General features: G+C 33.6%; 1 protein-coding gene across 2 annotated transcripts in view; it reads left to right on the top strand.

Annotated features, from left to right (window-relative positions):
- LOC126889762 (pickpocket protein 28-like) overlaps positions 1 to 18,219 on the top strand; it is a 58,558-nt gene extending 40,339 nt beyond the window's left edge. The window contains exons 7-9 of one of the 2 annotated variants that reach the window (XM_050658335.1): positions 4,339 to 4,398; positions 5,428 to 5,608; positions 17,957 to 18,219. In XM_050658335.1, the coding sequence (XP_050514292.1) occupies positions 4,339 to 4,398; positions 5,428 to 5,608; positions 17,957 to 18,185 (470 nt within the window). In that variant the 3' untranslated portion in view covers positions 18,186 to 18,219. The remainder of the gene's footprint in view (positions 1 to 4,338; positions 4,399 to 5,427; positions 5,609 to 17,956) is intronic. The other variant, XM_050658336.1, reaches the window with a different exon arrangement.
- The last annotated feature ends 1,895 nt before the right edge of the window (positions 18,220 to 20,114 follow it).

The following is a 20,114-nucleotide window of genomic DNA, read 5'->3' as shown; positions in this document are numbered from 1 at the left end:
ACCACAGCTTCGTTGTTGTGTTGTGCTCCGCTGTTAATGGTATTGGAAACGAAACATTATTTTCATCTTCTTCTTATTCAGGCGCCATCTCCGCTACGGAGGTTGGCAATCATCATAGCTATTTTAGTTTTTGAGGCAGTGGCTCTAAATAGTTGTTGTGACCTGCATCCAAACCATTCTCGCAGGTTATTTAGCCATGAAATTCGTCTTCTTCCGATGCTTCTTCTGCCAGCTATCTTTCCTTGCATTATGAGTCGCAGGATGCCATACTTCTCGCCCCGCATCACATGTCCGAGATACTGTAGTTTTCGTTCTTTAACTGTAAGTTCAACTTCCTTCTCTTTATCTACTCTTCTTAGTACTTCGTTGTTCGGAACTCGATCTACCCAGGAAACCCTCTATAGATCCACATTTCAAAGGCGTCAAGTCGTCTCATTGTTTCTACATTTAACATCCATGATTCCACTCCATAGTATAGTACACTGTATACGTAACATTTTGTTAGGCGTACTTTTAGAGCTAATGTTAAATATTTGCCACATAGGACCTTTTTCATTTTAATAAAATTAGAACGTGCTTTTTCGATTCTGACTTTGATTTCTGCAGTGTAGTCATTATTTTCTGTTATAAGTGTTCCTAGGTAAGTGTACTTTTTTACTCTTTCGATCTGCTGGCCCTCTACTATCAAGATTTCGTTAGTATTATGGTTGTTTTTACTAATTTTCATAAACTTTCTTCTTTTTGATATTGAGAGAGAGTCCGTACTCCCTACTACATAATCATCATCATTTGGCTCTACAGCTCTATGTGAGTCCTGGCCGCGTTTACTATTTCCCTCCATTGTTGTCGGTCCTGAGCAGCTATTTCCCATTGCTGTACTCCCATTTTGCGTAGATCGCTGGCTACTTCGTCCTTCCATCTCTTTCTTGGGCGACCAACTGACCTTTTTCCATCGGGCCTTTCCCAGAATGTGGCGTTTAGAAGTCTTTCGTCACTTGATCTTAGTACGTGACCCGCCCATCGTATTCTGTTTGATTTAATGTAGCGTACTATGTTTTCATCTCCGTATATTGTCTGGAGTTCATCATTGTGTATTCTTCTCCATTCTCCTGTTGTCTCTTCTCTGCAAGGCCCATAGATAGTCCGCAGTATCTTTCTTTCAAGTACCAGTAATTTTGTTGTTTCCCGCTGATTCAGAGTCCAGGTTTCGCTTCCATACGTTATTGTGGGACGAATTATTGTCTTATATACTCTTATTTTTGCTGGTCTTGAGAGTATTTTTGATTTAAGTAGGGTCCTTAACGAGTAATATGCCCTGTTTCCTGCAATAATCCTGGCTGCCACGTCCTTTTCATAGTTATTTTCAGATGTTATGATCGCTCCCAAGTACTTAAATTCTTTGAAGACTCCCTACTACACCTTACTATTTTACTCACGAGTCTTTGCAGGTTTTGTAAACTATCGCCTAGTATTACTGTATCATATCTATATCTGATGTTGTTAACTAAGACTCCATTTACTCTTATGCGGACTGTTTCATCTTCCAGAGTTTCTCGCATTACCTCTTCAGAATAAGCGTTAAATAATAGAGGTGATAGTATGCAGCCTTGTCGGATTCCTCTCTTTATTTCCATGTCTTCAGATGTTTCTTTTTCAATTCTTACTATTGCTCGCTGATTGTAATAGAGGTGTATTATTGTTTGTAAAACTCTTTCATCTAGGTTTTTAGTTTTTAGAATTTCCAAGAGTCGATCATGTTTTACTTTATCAAACGCTTTATTGTAGTCTATAAAACAGACGTAAAGAGGACGGTTAACATTCAAACATCTCTATGTCAGCACATTGAAGGAAAATAATGCCTCACTGGTACCCATACCATTGCGGAACCCATACTGAGTGTCACTAATATCCAGCTCCAGTTTAGAGTGTATTCTGGCGTGGATAATTTTCAGCAGAATTTTAAAGGTATGTGACATTAAACTTATGGTTCAGTAGTCACTGCATTCTTTGGCATTCACTTTCTTTGGCAAACACACAAATGCTGATGTCAACATTCCTCTAGGGATGTTTCCCGTATAGTCCATTCTTTCACGGTTTTTGCTCTAAATTTTAAAGAACCGCTTGGATTGACATGCAATTTGGCATACGTATAGCTTACATGTCAAAGAAAAAAAGCGATATTGTGCCGATGTGTGCTTTTGTCCTGGGGGTGACTTTCACCCCCTTTTGGGGGTGAAAAAATATATGTCCAAAATAAGCCCGGAAATGGGTAAACTGACTAATTTTAAGTAACTTTTGTTCTATAGAGCTTTTTCGCCAAGTCAACACTTTTCTAGTTATTTGCGAGTGAATATGTTCATTTTTCAACAAAATAACCACAATTTTAGACGGTTTTTCCCAAATAACTCAAAAAGTAATTATTTTGTCGAAAATAACGTTCTTATCAAAAATATAGCATATAAAAAAGTAAAAAAAAAATGGTGTACGCGTTAGGTCTCTGGATCTCGTAGAACCAGAGTTATAGCCAATGAAAAATAGATTCATATTCACCAAATTTCAAATAGAATATTTAGACGTGAAATTTCCAAAAAATTAAGCACTTTTTGGGGAAAACCTATTATAACTTTTTTAAAGTGTTTAAAAAAGTTTTATTTTTGCTTTTACAAAAAGTTTTTAGCAATTAATTTAAGCAAGTTAAGCTCAAAATAAAGTTGGTACCTTTTGTTTTTGCAAAAAAAAATCGGGAAAACCAACCCCTAATTAGCAACTTAAATGAAATTAATCGTTCCCGCTCCACAAATTATTTTAGTTATGTTGTTTTTATATGATCTGTAAGTTTCATCGATTCAAAGTGCTTATTTTTGAAATAATTTGGTTTCAAAGTAAAATTTTTAAAAATTAAAATTTTGAAAAATATGCTTTTTTTCAAAATAACTTAAATATTGCTAGAGATACCAAAAATCTCGAAAAACAAAAAAAGTCAGATTTGCTTTTCTGAATATCATGTATTTTTCTGTTTTTCTGTTAGACAAAAATTGATTAAGATTTGGTGTTTCTAAATTTGCATACATTCGTGATCAGTGACTCGTTCAACCCCTTTTAACTACAGCTCTTTCAATAATAAGGACTTTGAATCGATGAAACTTACAGATCATATAAACAACATATACACGAGTCAAGAAACTTGTGAAGTCGTAACGATTAAGTTCATTTAAGGTACTAATTAGGGGGTGGTCTTCTCGATTTTTTTACCAAAACCAAAAGGGACTAACTTTATTTTGAGCGTAACAAAAATTAAGCTTTTTTTAAACACTTTAAATAAGTTTTATGACTTTTCGCCGAAATGTGCTTTATTTTTGGTTATTTCACGTTAAAGTATTCCATTTGGAATTTGACGAATATGAACCTATTTTTCATTAGCTATAACTCTGCTTCTACTAGGTATAGAAACGTGATATATACACCATTTTTTAAAATTTTTTACAGGCTATATTTTTGCTAAAAATGTTTCTTCGACAAAATACTTACTATTTGAGTTATTTGCGAAAAACCGTCTAAAAGCGTGGTTATTTCGTTGAAAAAATGAACATCTTCACTGCCAAATAACTCGAAAAGTATTGACTTAGTGAAAAAACTCTATAGAACAAAAGTTACTTAAAATTAGCCAGTTTATCCATTTCCTGACTTTCTTTAAACGAATATTTTTTCACCCCCAACAGGGGGTGAAAACCACCCCCAGGGCAAAAGCACATATCGGCACAATATCACTTTTCTTCTTTGACTTGTTAGCTATGTGTATGCCAAATTTCATGTCAATCCAAGCGGTTCTTTAAAGTTTAGAGGTTTTGCAATATTTTACCGTTAAAGAACGGACTAGTAGTATAGGTAGCGTTGAACAGTTCTCCTATTATGTCCAGGTTTTTCTCGTTGACCAACTTTATCAGATCGCTAGGTAATTCATCTGGACCAGCAGTATTATTTTCATAGAGTCTATTGCCTGACTAACTTCTGATTTGGTTACCTCTGGACCCACATCTCCGGTTTGGCTATCTACGGATGTACTAGCTTCACTCTGGTCATGAAATAGTTCCTCGATGTACTCGTTCCATCATCGTAGTTTTCGTTCTGTCTCCATTATAATATTTTCATTTTTGTCGAGCAACATTATTTTATGCAACCACATCTAAAACGCCTCTAGGCTTGCCTCAAGAAAACATCTTCAAATCAACATAACAGTTATTACAGTTTTATTTAAAAGATATTCACAATAAAGTTTAAAGTTTCGTCGATGTTTGGTAACGATCAATAGATATAATTTGAAAATAATATTTTTTTTAGGAGAAACTAATACGCCTATTTGTGGAAACGGTAACCGTAACTGTATGAAACAGGTTCGAAGTAAGTATTTATATAGTACGGGATAGCATTTGACCTTGCATGCGGAGCTGCCCAAAATTTTATTTTTCTAATCTTAGAAAAGGTTATTGTAGTGTAAATTTAAAATCGCGACTGAATTCCGCCGTTGCGTTAACCGCCATCTTGATTTTAATGGAGAACCATTTTTGCTCAATATCTCCGCCATTTTCCACTTTTTGACAAAAGATGGACAAAAATTGTTGAAAATGCGATTTCCTATAATTTCTTTTATTACAATTTTTTTCGTGCGGTCGATATTTTCGGACTTAACCTTCGGATGACCAAGAGGGGTAAATTTTGACCCCAATTTATCTTTTTATTGAATAAATTCAGAAATATTTTCAATTTTAAACTCATTATTTTTTATTTGACTTTAATATCATTCAAGATACCCTCATACTTGGTACAAAAAAAAAATCCTATATTTAAAAAAAAATTATTATTTTCTGAATTTGGGGTCAAAGACGAACTCCCTTGCCCTTCCATGTTCCAATTTTATATTAAGTAAATACCGTCTATTACGTGGAATTGTCTGTAAGAAACATAACAATCTTGAAAAAAAAATTGTTTGTTAAGCCTGTGGTGACGTAAATTAGTGTATATTTTAAAATTTCTACTTTCTAAAAGGATGATTTCTAAAAATCCTACTTCTCATTAGCTACAACTCCTTTCACTCCCTACTTTCACTCCCGAGAAAATATTTTTCACCCCGTATTTCCCAATTTTTGTAAAATGGAGGGAATGCAGAATTGTAAACTTTTTCTTATACAATAATAGACAATTTCAACTACCTATTCCCAAATGTTCAACCTTCCTTTTTTTGGGGTCATATTGTTCTTTGATCGGGCTATATTCTTGATGTAACATATCTATTTAGCTTTTCAACCTAACTCTTACCAGGAGAGTAACTATATAATGCATCTCTGTTTAAATCTTCTTTCATGTAGAGTCATATAATAATTTAATATTACAATATACGTTAGATTGATATTTAGGTTACACTTGTTCCAGATAGTTTAGATTGGAGAAAATTGCACTTGTCCATTACATCAGCTGGGAATAATTACAACGAATGCGGATGTTTGCCTATGTGTACTATGTTAGATTATGAAACGGAAATTACTGAAATTGAATATGACAGATTTAAGGAATACGAGGCCGTCGGTATATCAAAAAATGGAAGTAAACAGGAGTAAGTATCAATTATTTATTTTTATAATGTAAAATACATACATGCAAACAAAACAAAAACATTTTTTCATTTAACGAAAATTGTAAAATATATAGGGTAAAGCAGATAAAGGGCCTATTAGAAATATCTTTTTGTGATTAGTATACAGGGTGTTTGGTAAATAATGGGCCATAGCTTAACCTTAGATTCCTGAGCTTAAAATAGGTCGATTTAAGTTAACTTACCTTAGTACGAAAGTTCCACAAATCGCCAGGAAATTTTGACATTCCTGTCAAAATTTCTTGAAGAAAAAGTCAGGACTTCCTTACTGTAAGGAAATGTCATTTCCTTACTGTAAGGAAATGATATTTCCGTACAGTTGTTAGTGTTCTACATAAATGATAGAAAACACATTGCTATTAAAACCTTGTAAATTACCTTAATCATTAAATTTTCTTTATCTGGAGCTTCCTGGATAAATTTTTCAATTTCTTCCTTCGTTAAAATCTTAGATTTCTTTGCCCTATAACCTTGAGCTTGCCGTTTCAATAAAGAACGAAGTTTTGAGTATGTAGATATATCTACATTGTGTTTAAGTGCAAGGGTTGACTTCAGCATTGAATAATTGGCCCATAATGTTAAAGATTTCATCTTTAAACAAAGGTCTAGGAAGTATGCCATTACAACATTTTCTGAGAAAGAACTCGTATTTTTACTCATGCGATAATCCATAAAACGTCTGTATGCATTTTCGTACTTTTCTCTTGATTTCTTTGGCAATAATTCTAATGAAGCAGTATTCACTGCCTCAACCAGCTCTGGAGGAGTCCCAGGAATGGAAATTTCATCATCACTTATCATTTTACTTTCGAGAACACCAGCAATTAAATTTATAAGCGTCAAGTTTGACAATTCAACCTCAATAGGTTTCCATAGTAACCCAAGTAATTTTATTAGGAATTTCAAAGCACCATTTATTTGGGAATAAAATTATCGCGTTTTTTTTAAATCAATCAATATCTGTCGAATTTTAAACGATTTGCGGAAAAATAGTATGTTTACCTCGTAGGAAAAGCCACATTCCTGGACTCTGTGTTGCTAAGTCTCGGCTTGCGCCTCGACTTAGCAATCTTCACAGTCGTCCAGGAATGTTAAGCTTTTCCTACCCGGTAAACAATGTACTATTATTTTATTTATTCTTGAATATTTCCTCACAGGCATGGGATAAGAACACGAAATTTGGTAAGCAGGAGTTTTTTGAGATGAGAAATCTAAATTCTCCACCAAAAATAGTATATTACTTTATGAGGCGGAGAAGCATGACTTTTCTTGACGCGCCCGATATTACGCGCCGAACGAAGTGAGGCGCGTAATAGAGGGCAAGTCAAGAAAAGTCGCTTCTTTGCCGAATAAAGTATGCTATTTTTTCTTCAAACGTAGCAAAATCTAGAATGCCTCAAACGACATGGGGCTGGAAATCAAGCACGGTTGCCGAAGGATATATAGAGGATTCAATAAGAAATAAGAATGATAATGCTGAAAAAATTTTAAACCCTCATGATTCGCCAACATCGGGAATGATTGCTGAAAGTTGTGCTCGACCATCAGTATCATCAACAATTACCAATGCGTATCAAGAGTCGGGAACATTTTTGCACGGTTTCAATTTTGAAAATGCCTCATTAACTAATTGTACTTTTAATATTACTATAAATAAAAATGATGTTTAATTGTTGTTAATGACATTTGTATTGTTGTTTTGTGACATGTTTCATATTGTAGCCATGACAACATTTTTCCCTCCGCCGTAAAGAAATGGAAAAAAAAAACTGCTGCCGGCGGAGACATCAAACTTTGACAGGATCAAGTTAGATAAGTAATGTCATCATTATTTGACGTTTGAAGAAAATAATGTATTACCCACATGGCGCCACATACATCTTTCAGCACTCATTTAATACGTTCAATTTTTTTTATTCCCCCCTCTACATACTTTTTAATCAAAACTTTTATTCTCTTAATATTTTTACTTGAGAGGCTACAGTAGCGATCAACAGGTAGCAACAAACGCGGTCCAAGATTGCGGCTGTAATTTTGAATATTTTGTCGAGATATTTGGCACACATATTCGTAATATAATAAAGAATGGCGGTACAGAGCCCAATTTGAGAAATATCTTAGTATGTGGAAATTACTCTGAAGAACAAAATAATAAACTTTCTTCAAATATACTTTTTTATCCCATGCCTTCATTTTGTGTCATTTTGGACCTACTAAAATTTTTTATTTCTAACAAGACATCGAACATATTATAACTAATAACTAATTAGGAAACAGAGAAATTGTTACTGTCATTTTGACAAACCTGCGTCAGATTTTCCCTTATCTGTTCTGTTATCTTTGTCGATCTCTGTTCAGTGCAGTAGTGTGTTATTGTAAGAATTGTAAGAATTCGTTATTGTTGTTTCGTAGGAAAGTAGTCTTTATTTTAGTTAATTTATTATATTTTTGTGTAATAGAACTGAGTTGTTCGCCTATTTGAAAAAAGTAGATTATTGTTAATTGTGAATTTCGCAAATATCAAAAAGAAGCAAGAGAGAAAGGTCAAAATGCAGGCATTCGTTATAACAAATTGCTTCTAAATGGCGAATTATAGAACTTTGAGTCAATTGCAAACCATATCACAAGAAAATGAAGCTACAGTAACTGAAGATCAGAAGAAGAATAGAGCTAGAAAATATGGTCATAGATCCCTCTCCGAGGAAGAGTTATCAATGGGCTCTACTACAGAAAGATCAACGAAAATAACGAAAACAGCGTACTCAAAAAACAAGTAACTAAAGCAAGTTGGACGGAGACAAAGAAAAAAGAAAATAGGACGAAAACAGCAATGGAAGAAGACACTACCGAAAACCGAAGAGAGAAAGAAATACTCACTGTCGGTGCGGACGCCTGCAGCGTACTTAATAGTAGTAACAGTAATGTTAAGGTGATTAATCATATGGCGACGGCGTCCGCATTGAGGGTGAAAATATTAATAGTTATAGGTACAATAAGAAAAATGATGATTTTCTTATGAGAACATTTGATAATTTTGATTTTGTTTTTAATAGTGATGTAGACTTTAATTTTAAGAATAGGGGTAAAGGTAACAGAATTGTAAAGGTAGGTCAGAAAAACGAGCAAACTTCAATAATAAACCAAGACATAACTCCTCATACTTGTAATGTTAGGGAAAGTCAGGGCAATAATAGAGCAAAAAGTATTGGACAGGAGCGTCATCATCGGTTGACCGCTGAGGGCACATCGGGGGATTTTCCCAGCTCTAGTCAAATTAAGGCAAAACATCAAAATACAAGTATTGTTGAAATAAAAAGTGGCCACGATGACGACATAGAGATTGAATGTACGGAAGAGACTAGAAAACAGGATAAAACAAACAAAAAGGTGAATAAGTACAACAGGAAAAAGAAAAATAAGAAAAGTGGAAAAATTTTAATTGGAACTTGGAATATAAGAACATTAGGAGAAATAGGAGAACTACAAAACCTTATTGAAGAAATAAAAATCTACAAAATAGATATTTTAGCATTGCAGGAAATGAGATGGAAGACCGAAAATATCTGGGAATATGGAAAATATCTAATATGTCATGGTAATTCAAGAGGTGGACAAGGTGGGATGGGCTTCATAATACGTGAAAGATACAAACATGCGGTAAAAAGCTTTACTAATATAAATGAAAGGATAGCTATTCTGAAAATGAATGGCAAGTTCTTTGATATCCATTTCATTAATGTGCACGCACCTACAGAGGACAAAGAAGCAGAAGAAAAAGAAAATTTTTATGCCAGATTAGACCAAGAAGTGTCAAATATAAACAATTATACCGTTAAAATACTTTTAGGAGATTTAAACGCAAAAATAGGAAGAGAAGAATTATATCAGGGAACAATAGGTGCACTTAGCCTGCACGAAAGAAGTAATGACAACGGGCAAAGAATCATAGATTTTGCAACAGACAAAAAAATGGTGATAAGCAGTACAAAATTTCCACATAAAAATATCTACAAAGAAACATGGGTTTCTCCCGATATGAAAACAAGAAACCAGGTCGACCACGTCTTAATAGACGCAATACATGCTTCAGACATTTCAGATGTGAGAAGTCATAGAGGGGCAAACAGCAGCTCCGATCACTACCTTGTACTAATTAGATATAAACAAAAAATTACCGCCAAAGAAAGAGAGAAAGGTGAAAAAAAGATCAAATACGCTTCAGATATATTGGCCTCTAATGAGGAAAAGAGAGCAAGATATGAAACGAAAATAGAGAACATAATTGAACAATATGATCAAGTAAATGAAAATCAGGTCAGAAATATCGAAGATAAATGGAGGGTCTTAAAAGAAGCAGTGATAGCAGCTGCAAAAGATGTAGTGGGGGAAAGCAAAGAGCCTAGCCAAAAAAGATGGTATGACAAAGACTGCCAGAGACTAATGGAACAAAAAAACCAAGCTAGGCTTAAAATGCTGAACAACAGTACGGAAGAAACCAAAGAGGAATATACTACAAGAAGAAGACATTTAAAAAAACGTCTAAGATTTAAAAAGAGGAAACACAATAAAGATAAGATTGAAAGGCTAGAAGAACATGAACAAAAACCTGGAATAAAACTATTTTATAAGGAAATATATTTTGAAAAAAAGGTTTCCAACCAAGAACAAAATTATGCAAAGACAAAAATGGGGACTTAATAGCAGAAGAAAAAAGATTGCTAAAACGGTGGCGAGAACATTTTAATGAATTGTCGAATAAACAAAATCAATGTTACGAAATAGAAGCGCTAAGATTAGTAGGAGAGACTGAAGTAGACCAATATGCACCAACAGAAGCAGAAATAAAAGAGGTAATAAAAAAAATGAAAAATAACAAAGCCCCAGGATGCGACACAATAACTGTAGAAATGTTAAAATATGGAGGACATAGAATACAGAGTGAAATATCAAAGTTTAATACTAGAAATATGGACCAGAGAAATAATGCCGGAACAATGGAAAATTGCAGTGATATACCCTATACATAAGAAGGGAGATAAGCTAGATTGCAATAATCACCGGGGAATATCACTACTAAACATTGGATACAAAATATTTAGTAAAATTTTGGAAGGAAGACTAAATAATATAATGGAACAAACAACAGGGAATTATCAAGGAGAATTCAGGAAAGGCAGGTCAACTATAGACCAAATATTTACAGTAACGCAAACGCTGGAAAAATTCTACGAGCGGAATACCGAACTACATCATCTATTTGTAGATTTCAAACAAGCGTATGACTCAATAATTAGAAAGGAATTATATAGCGCAGTGCAAGAGTTAAATGTACCAAAAAAACTAATCAGATTAGTAAAACTATGCCTAACCAACACCAAAGCAAAAGTAAGGATCCAAAATCAACTGTCCGATGAGTTTAACATTAATGAAGGTCTAACACAAGGGGATGTACTGTCAACAACACTTTTTAACCTTGCGTTGGAACAAGTAATCAGGAAAACTCCTATCGATAGGGATGGTACAATATTTACAAAGTTCAATCAGGTCATTGCCTACGCAGATGATATAGATATAATCAGCTGGACATTAAAAGACCTAAAAAAAATTTATACATATTTTAAAGAAGCGGCACAGACTATGGGTCTAGAAGTTAATGTCTCAAAGACAAAGTACATGATAACAACTCGGGAAAAAGTACAAACGAAAGGCAACATATCTCTGACCGGGCAAATATTTGAAAGAGTGGACCGTTTCAAATATTTAGGATTAACAATAACAGAAGGAAATAAAAACAGTGATGAGGTAACAGCAAGAATTTCTCTTGGAAACAAATGCTTCTACAGCCTACAAAATATCATAAAGTCAAAATCAGTATCTATTAATTCAAAAGTAAAAATATACACAACAATAATGAGACCTGTAGTAATGTATGCATCGGAAACATGGACCTTGACTAGTGAACAAGAGGAACAACTTCTTAGATGGGAAAGAAAAATTTTAAGGAAAATATATGGACCTATAAAGGAGAATGGAGAATGGCGTATAAGAATGAACCACGAAATAAATAGAGTGTTTAACAGGCCGACTATTACAAAAGAAATACAAAGTAAACGACTGAGTTGGTTAGGACACGTAGAAAGGATGGATGGTAAGAGAAATACAAAAAAAGTACTTAGAAAAGAATTAAATGAGAAGAGACCGAGAGGTAGGCCTAGAAAGAGATGGATTGACGGTATTAACCAGGATTTGAAAGACCTAGGAATACGAGAATGGGAAAAACAAGCAAAGGAAAGAAAAGCATAGGCAGCTATAGTCAAACAAGCAAAACACACATAACGCCGAAAAGACCACCTCAAAAAAAAAAGAAACAAGAAAGTAATATTTTAGATAAATATCGTTTAGAACTTTTGAGGAGTTAGGCGTGTGGCTGGCCTCCACACCATGTAAAACTTTAGAGCCTAGAAACCCCAACGGGCCACCATGGCCCTCCATGGGCTGTCAGCGGTCACCGATGATGATGATGTAGGTCTGTAGGTAGGTAAATATATTCTACATAAAAATATTTCGAATAATGCGAGTATATAAAATTTTAGGAGGATCTTTTATTCTAAAAGGAATTCACAATGGGAAAAGTTAATCAAAGGAAAAATAAAATGAAACCTTCCAAGAAAAAGTATATTAAAAACCGTGACAAAATCATGCGAACATGGAAATTATGAACTAAATAAAATAAGACGGCTCTTGTTTCGCTTCACAACGAAATGATTATTTATTATTACCTATTACCTATTTCGTGCAAATACCTATGTTAACATAAAATTACTAATAAAAAATTGTTTTCTATTACTTCCAATTAGCGCGCCTATGAGTTAAATTGTCAAAATATTGATCTTAGATACTGTCAAGAATTACCACTGTTGTCAAAGTTTCGCAGACCTTACGAAAAAAGGTATGATACTATCTCCCGAAGTTATATTGATGACGCGCTACTGTATGTTCTTAAAAAACATATACTACATTCATATCGCTACACTCAATTGTTTTCGAGATAAACGCATTATACATCTGTGATACAACATAATTTTTTGCATAATATCATTTAGTCTAGGCGCCAGAGGGGTCATCGTGTCCTTTTTAATTCTGATGGACAAACTCAACGGTTTGTCATGGATTTTTGGCTGCTGATTACGAATTTCGAGGGTGGATTTCGACACTAGTGGGCAAAAAATTTCTTATAAACAATTTAATTGTTTATAAGGCTCTAGCTCATAAACTAAATGAAATAAAAAAATGTTTCAAATAAAATTTGTTCCTTAATAAAAAACGAAGAAAAAATGTCTACTAAACTTATATCCAACAATTTTAACTCAAGATATTGTAAAATTAGTGCACAATAAAAACTGCAAATTGCAAAATAGATTGAAAATAGATTTTTAGAAGCTTTGTCAATCGTAACTCAGCTTAGACGAATTCAAATGAGCTATAAAGGATATCATTTTGAAAACATATTTAATATACTTCCAAATAAAGTTTGTTAAATTATGTTATCTTTATTTGTTTTAAAGTTACACCCGTTTGAACCTATAATTTTCCTAAAAAAATGTACAATAAATTGTTTTTAAGGGTTTCAAACAAATTTGAGATCTAAATAATTATACTTTTATTAACAATAATGATATAAGAACTCAAAGAGAATAATTTGAGCTTACGAAAATGTTCGTAAGTGTATTTTTGGCCAAGATATCCAAATTTTAATGGCGCGCTGTGAGGCGCAAAAAAAGCTCAGTCAAGTAAGTGACGAAATTCGTAGCCAAAATATAGATATCTTGGCCAAAAATAAATTTACGAACATTTTCTTAAGCTCAAATTGTTCCTTTTGAGTTCTTCTATCATTATTGTTAATTAAAGTATAAATGTTTATAGCTCAAATTTACTTGAAACCCTTATAAACAAATTAAGGTATATTTTTTTTAAGAAAATTAAAACTTCAAACGGGTATAACCTTAAACCAAATGAAGATAAAGTAATTTAACAAACTTTGTTTGGAAGCATATTAATCAAGCTTTAATGAGATCTTCTAAGGCTCATTTACGTTCGTAGAAGCCGAGTTACGATCGATAAAGCGTCGAGAAATACTTATTTTGCAATTTGTAATTTGTATTGTGCACTAATTTTACAATATCTTGAGTTCTAATTGTTAAATTTAATTTAAGTAAACGTTTTTTCTTCGTTTTTTATTAAGGAACAAATGTTATTTGGAACATTTTTAATTTTATCTCATTTAGTTTATGGGCTAGAGCCTTATAAACAATTAAATTGTTTATAAGAAATTTTTTGCCCACTAGTGTCGAAATCCACCCTCGAAATTCGTAATCAGCAGCCAAAAATCCATGAGAAACCGTTGAGTTTGTCCATCAGAATTGAAAAGGACACGGTGACCTCAGTACAAAAGTGTATTAAGTCACAAAATGTAAATTTTGCAGGAGAGCGAAAATAAAAATTATTTTTAGTGTTTTGTATCATTTTCCATTTAATGCATTAAATTTTATTTAGCAAATTCTTATAAATGTGAATAATGATCATTGTTCTTTTTACCACTAAAAATAATTTTTTTTGAAAATTACTGTTTTCGGAAAAAATGAACTTAACACATTTTCGCTCTAAAAATAAATTTTTGACTGTGACTTAATATTAATTTTGCTACCTATCCTATGGCAAAGTCGGAGCTCTATTACGAAAAATATCATACCCATTTTACAAAATTAGGGAAATGTTTGGATACAAAGAACTAAAAATATTATACGGACGTATTTGTAACAAAAACATTAATACGAGTACTAAAAAACTACTTAAAAACTTAACAAATGCAGTGCTACTTCCGCTATATCAGTAATTTGAATTGTGTCTTTATGCACTAGAGTCTGAAAAAAATCGCGAATACTCGCTGGAACCCACTTTAGCAGAAGATCATTGAATTTTTTAGTAGTTATCGGATTTAAGGTATCTCTCAACGAAATCAGAGAATCTTCTACAAATTGATGATTTCTTCTACTAACTCTTCGGTTAAGTCTACACTCTTAAATTCCAAATCGAAGTCTGTTTTAAAGTACAGAATCCCAGGATTTTCTTTTCTGAATTACATACATACTGTTTGTAAAATTAAATTTTTTTCGTTATTATTAGTTTTATTTTTATTTTGAAACGGCGAATCGTAACAATTGCAAAGTTTATTAAAGTCTTTAAGATTAAAAACACTTTGAAATATTTGTTTTTTCCGAAAATTTTAGCCATCCGTAACCAATCCTATGAAGTAGATAATAATCTGAAAATTAGGACATTTTTTAGCCTCTCGTTCTGTAACTGAGTGTATACTGTCCATCTCCATGTGCGTATGCCCTCGCAAAAGGAATTTGTGATTCTTTTATATTATGTGGATAAATCGAAAGTAGATAAAAGTAGCACATAATCATTTGTAAGTTCTGGTTTTGGGATGAGCAATTATTATTGGTCCAAATAACAATAGAAGTTATGCTTTGAGGTAATGAATGAATGTATTGGACCAAGCATGAGGCCATTTCGTTTCCACCTCAACCAGCAATTGATCCATCCCACATTAAACAGTTCGCCTGTTTTTCCGTTGAATCATAAATTGTATAATTAAAATACCAGAGTTTTAGACTGTAAAAACTTTGAGGATCAGTTAGCTTTGGGCGAGGAAGACATTTTTGTAAATTTATCATTATAACTTTTTGTCCAGGACTATTGATGGACATCTCCTTGTCTATTTGTTTCAATTTGTACCATCACTTGTAATGTTTCTCATTCAGCTTCAGACGTTGACTGTCGTACCCGTTGTCCTAGGTGAACGACAAACGCGACAACGCGACACGACGCGACGCGACGCGAAAATATCAAGTAATGGTTGTATTTGTGTATGGCCTACGTTTTCGGGTTAATCAGTCTACGACAAGACGCGACGAAGTGCGAACTTGATTTGTTCGCGACGAGACACGACACAGTGTGACGCCCCATTGTTTTTTTCAATTCAAATTATGCTACGAAATAGTTTATTAAATAAATAAAAACTAATAATAACTATATAGTACCAGTGTTTTTTCATTAACATACCTTAAAGTCAGTAACAACCTCTCCTTAATAGAATTTGGTTTTTGAAAATTACTTATTGATAGTTATTTATAGCTCAGTTATTAATACTGAGTTTAACAGCTGCAATGATATAATCGAAAGCGAATAAGCCACAATACTCTTTAAACCAACGTGGATTATTTCATTAATTTCGGATATAAATGATTAAACTCTCCAAATTTACTCGTTCTAAATATATGACATTTGTTGTCTTTCTTTTTCGTTTATGGAATTTTTTAGCAAAGTATTTAAAATCTGAATTTTCTAGTAACACTGCCGTATACTTCCCCACACTTAAGAATAGGAATGAATAATTAACATCGTCACGTTTGTCCTGGTTTGAGTGATGAAAAGCGACGCGATGCGACGCTACATAAACCACACGTCGCGTGAATTACTGGTCGCATCGCATCTCAACGCATCGCATCGCGTCGCGTCGTTTTCCGTCGCTCACCTAGAGATTGATTAGAAATTCATCACATTTTTCACAAGCGTCTTTTGAAGGAACAGCTAATGATAAATTAAATTCTGTATTAAAAATGTGATTGTAAAGCCATTCTTTGTCTACTTCGTCCGAAGGAATGTTTTTCAAATCTCATTCTTCCTTAAACTTCCTAAACATTGTAGAAATATTTTAGTGACCTCCTAAATATTTGTTCGCCGTCCTTCTTCGACTATAATGTAATTTTTTATATGGATATGGGTAGGCGATTATATGCACATGAATCCTATCCTCTACCTTATTCTTTACTTTATTTTTAGATGGCTGCTTTCCTCTTTTGTCACATTCTAAAACTCCACTTGTTTGAGTTTTTTCAAGTGGACATCTAAGAATAGATTGAGAAATATCTAGAGTCTCTTTTATTCAATGGTAAAAAATATTTCCAGTTACAATGGTACAAAGAACCTGTTCGTTCTCTATTTCTTTTGATACAGGTTTTTTCAAGATGAAAACATAAAAACTGTCTTTTTGGATCTATGGTTGTCTCATGATTTCAAAATTGTCCATGAATTTGTGCTCTCTTAGGCACAAGCTTGCCAAAGTTTAAAAGATTGTGGACTTAATGCTTTGCCTGAATTGCATTATGTGGGACATGATACTTTTTGTTGGATATAATATGGTTTTGCCCTGGGAAACGTATACACCATTTTGGATCTAATACATTTGAAGTGCAGAAGATACTGTTTTGCTCTAAGCGAAGTGTGGACTTAATATTGTTCATACAAGGCTATTTTGGCCAATTTCAGTCGAAACAACGAATAAGAAATACCAATGAATAGAGGGGAAAATTTTAAGGCCACTGAGCTAAAAAAGTAGAAAACTGAAATTTTGGACTTAATACAGTTTTGCTCTGAGTTACGGAATTGTAGTTACACCCGAAAAATCAACTTGAAACAGTAATAATTGTGCCAGTTCTCATATTTATGTCATTTTATCGCAAATTCCATTTATAGAAATTTGCGATACGTTTTTGGAAATTTTTATGGTTTTAAGTTATTTTTCGGGTGTAACTACAGTGATATTATGCAAAAAATTATGTTGCCTCGCATACTTAAACTGCGTTTATCTCGAAAACGGTTGAGTTTAGCGAGATGAATCTAGTATACCTTTTTTAAGTAAAAATATTAAGAGAATAAAAGTTTTGATTCAAAAAGAATATAGAGTGAGTAATAAAAAAAATTAATCTATTGAATGAGCGCTGAAAGAAGTGTGTGGCGCCCTCTGGATAAAACATTATTTTTGGTGGCGAATTTAAATTCCTCGTCCCAAAGAACTCCACTTACTAAATTTCGTGTTATTATCTCACACCTGTTAGGAATGTTCAAGAATAAATAAATTAAAAGTTTAACTTTGACACCCAGTATTTCGGTTATTACCAACTTTCGTACTAAGGTAAGTTAGCTACATCGACCTACTTTAAGCTCAGAAATCTAAGGTTAAGCTATGGCCCATTCTTTACCAAACACCCTGTATATAAAGTTAGGTAATGATGTTTCAGTCGAAAAATATCATAATCTTTCTTTTTCCACTAACAAAACTGATTTAGCTTTTGTAACCTTTACTTTACGACTGGCACTACAACAAAGACTTTATAAAACTATTTATTGCATCATCTTCTACCTCGAGTAGAAGTTTATGTACAATTTTTCTTTTATTTACAGGTACGCTTGGTCTCAACTCGTAATTTACTTCAAGAAAGTCAACTTTATTCCACACGTAAGAAGTGAATTATATGGTCATTTGGACTTTCTTTCAAACGTTGGTGGTTTGCTCGGTCTTTTCATTGGATTTTCGTTGCTTTCTCTATTCGAGATTATTTATTTCATGACCATTAGAATATTTTGTAACATGAAACTTTTCAAACACTGGTCAGGCGACCATATACAGTAATTGAAACTATATCTTTAAAACGGACGACGCATTCAACCCTATAATGATTTAAAATAATAAAGAAATATGTAATTGTAATGGTTTGTTTCATTCACAATAAAAAATTTAATTACAGTTATTCATATGTATGAAGAGAATGGGTATGAAAATCAATACAGCGAAAACAAAATTTATGAAAATGTCAGAAAACAAAAATCTAGCCCTTCCAATGTATGTGAATCACCAACAGCTTAGATATCAACATCGTGAATCACAATATCAATATCGTGAATCAACATATTTGTTTAGAGCCTCATTAGACAGAGGCAAAATTGCCAGTGTAGTCGCTAACCTCCACTAAAGAAGGAGGAAATCTAAAAATTATAATATTTGAAAATATAGATGATTTTACGAGACGAGTAAGAAGTTTCTCTACGAGATCCTGCGAGTCTCGTAAAATCACGTTTTGGATCGTGTTACGTACAATATTTTTTCTGCAGCCGTTTTGTACATTAAAAAGAATATATGGATATATGGACTTTACTTATGAACAAAAATGAATAACCATTTTCAATTTCGTTCCAAAACGAAAATAAAGCCGCACCATATTCTAGTCCAATCAAAAAGTGCAGCAAGCACCTCTACCAGTTTCGAAAGTTATTAGTCTCTCATCAGGAGGCACATATGCTGCTCTCCCTGATCCAACCAAAACAAACCCCGGCGTGCAGTCCCGGATTGCAACGAACGAAATGGCATAGATGCCCTAGCGGCAACTGCTAGCAAAAGACTAAGTTTTTACTCTAATGGCATATAAAACAACATAATGTTACTCTACATCCCACCAGACTGAAAACAATGGGAAACTTCTCCGGTTACACCTCCGAGGCTTCTACAATTTGCAAGCCATACGGATGCTGAGACTAAGGAAGATGAGGGAATTTTACCATTTATAAATTGCGTCCCTTCTGCTCAGCGCGGTAAAGTTCCAACGAGAATGGTTCCCTTCGTACTCCAATCAGAGCAAACAGTAAATAAAAAATAAATAACCATTTTCAGTTTCGTTGCAAAACGAAAATACAGCCTCACCATATTCTAGTCCAATCAGAGAGTGCAGCAAGCACCTCTACCGGTTTCGAAACCAGTGTAACCAGACAAGGTTCCCATTTTTTTCAGTCTGGTGGGATGTAGAGTACATAACATTATGTTGTTTTATATGCCATTAAAGTGAAAACTTAGTCTTTTGCTAGCAGTTGCCGCTAGGGCATCTATGCCATTTCGTTCGTTGCAATCCGGGACTGCACGTCGGGGTTTGTTTTGGTTGGATCAGGGAGAGCAGCATATGTGCCTCCTGATGAGAGACTAATAAGTTTCGAAACCGGTAGGGCTGCTTGCTGCACTCTCTGATTGGACTAGAATATGATGCGGCTTTATTTTCGTGTTGCAACAAAATTGAAAATGGTTATATTCATTTTTGGTTAACACGTTTGCTCTGATTGGAGTACGAAGGGAACCATTCTCGTTGGAAATTTTCCACGCTGAGCAGATGGGACGTGAATTATAAATTGTAAAATTTTCTCATCTTCCTTAGTCCCAGCATCCGTATGGCTTGCAAATTGTAGAAGCCTCGGAGGTGTAACCAGAGAAGGTTCCCATTGTTTTCAATCTGGTGGGATGTAGAGTAACATTATGTTGTTTAATATGCCATTAGAATGAAAACTTAGCCTTTTTATTAAACACTTTAAAGTTACTCTCGTGAATTCAACATTAGAAAAATCTACTTATGAATATTAATAATTAACAATAATTATTTACATTGATATTGTTAGGAATATTAACAGAAATGGCAATATTGAAATTAGTGTTAGACGTGTCAGTACTTTTACTATTTTTTGAGATATTAATTTGGTTGCGGCCATTTTCACACACACGAATCTTAAATGGCAAGCGTTG

The sequence above is a fragment of the Diabrotica virgifera genome, chromosome 8, assembly GCF_917563875.1.
Source record: "Diabrotica virgifera virgifera chromosome 8, PGI_DIABVI_V3a".
NCBI classification, from domain to species: domain Eukaryota; kingdom Metazoa; phylum Arthropoda; class Insecta; order Coleoptera; family Chrysomelidae; genus Diabrotica; species Diabrotica virgifera.
The sequence above is the reverse complement of the archived record's forward strand: the minus strand, read 5'-3'. Positions and strand labels throughout refer to the sequence as shown.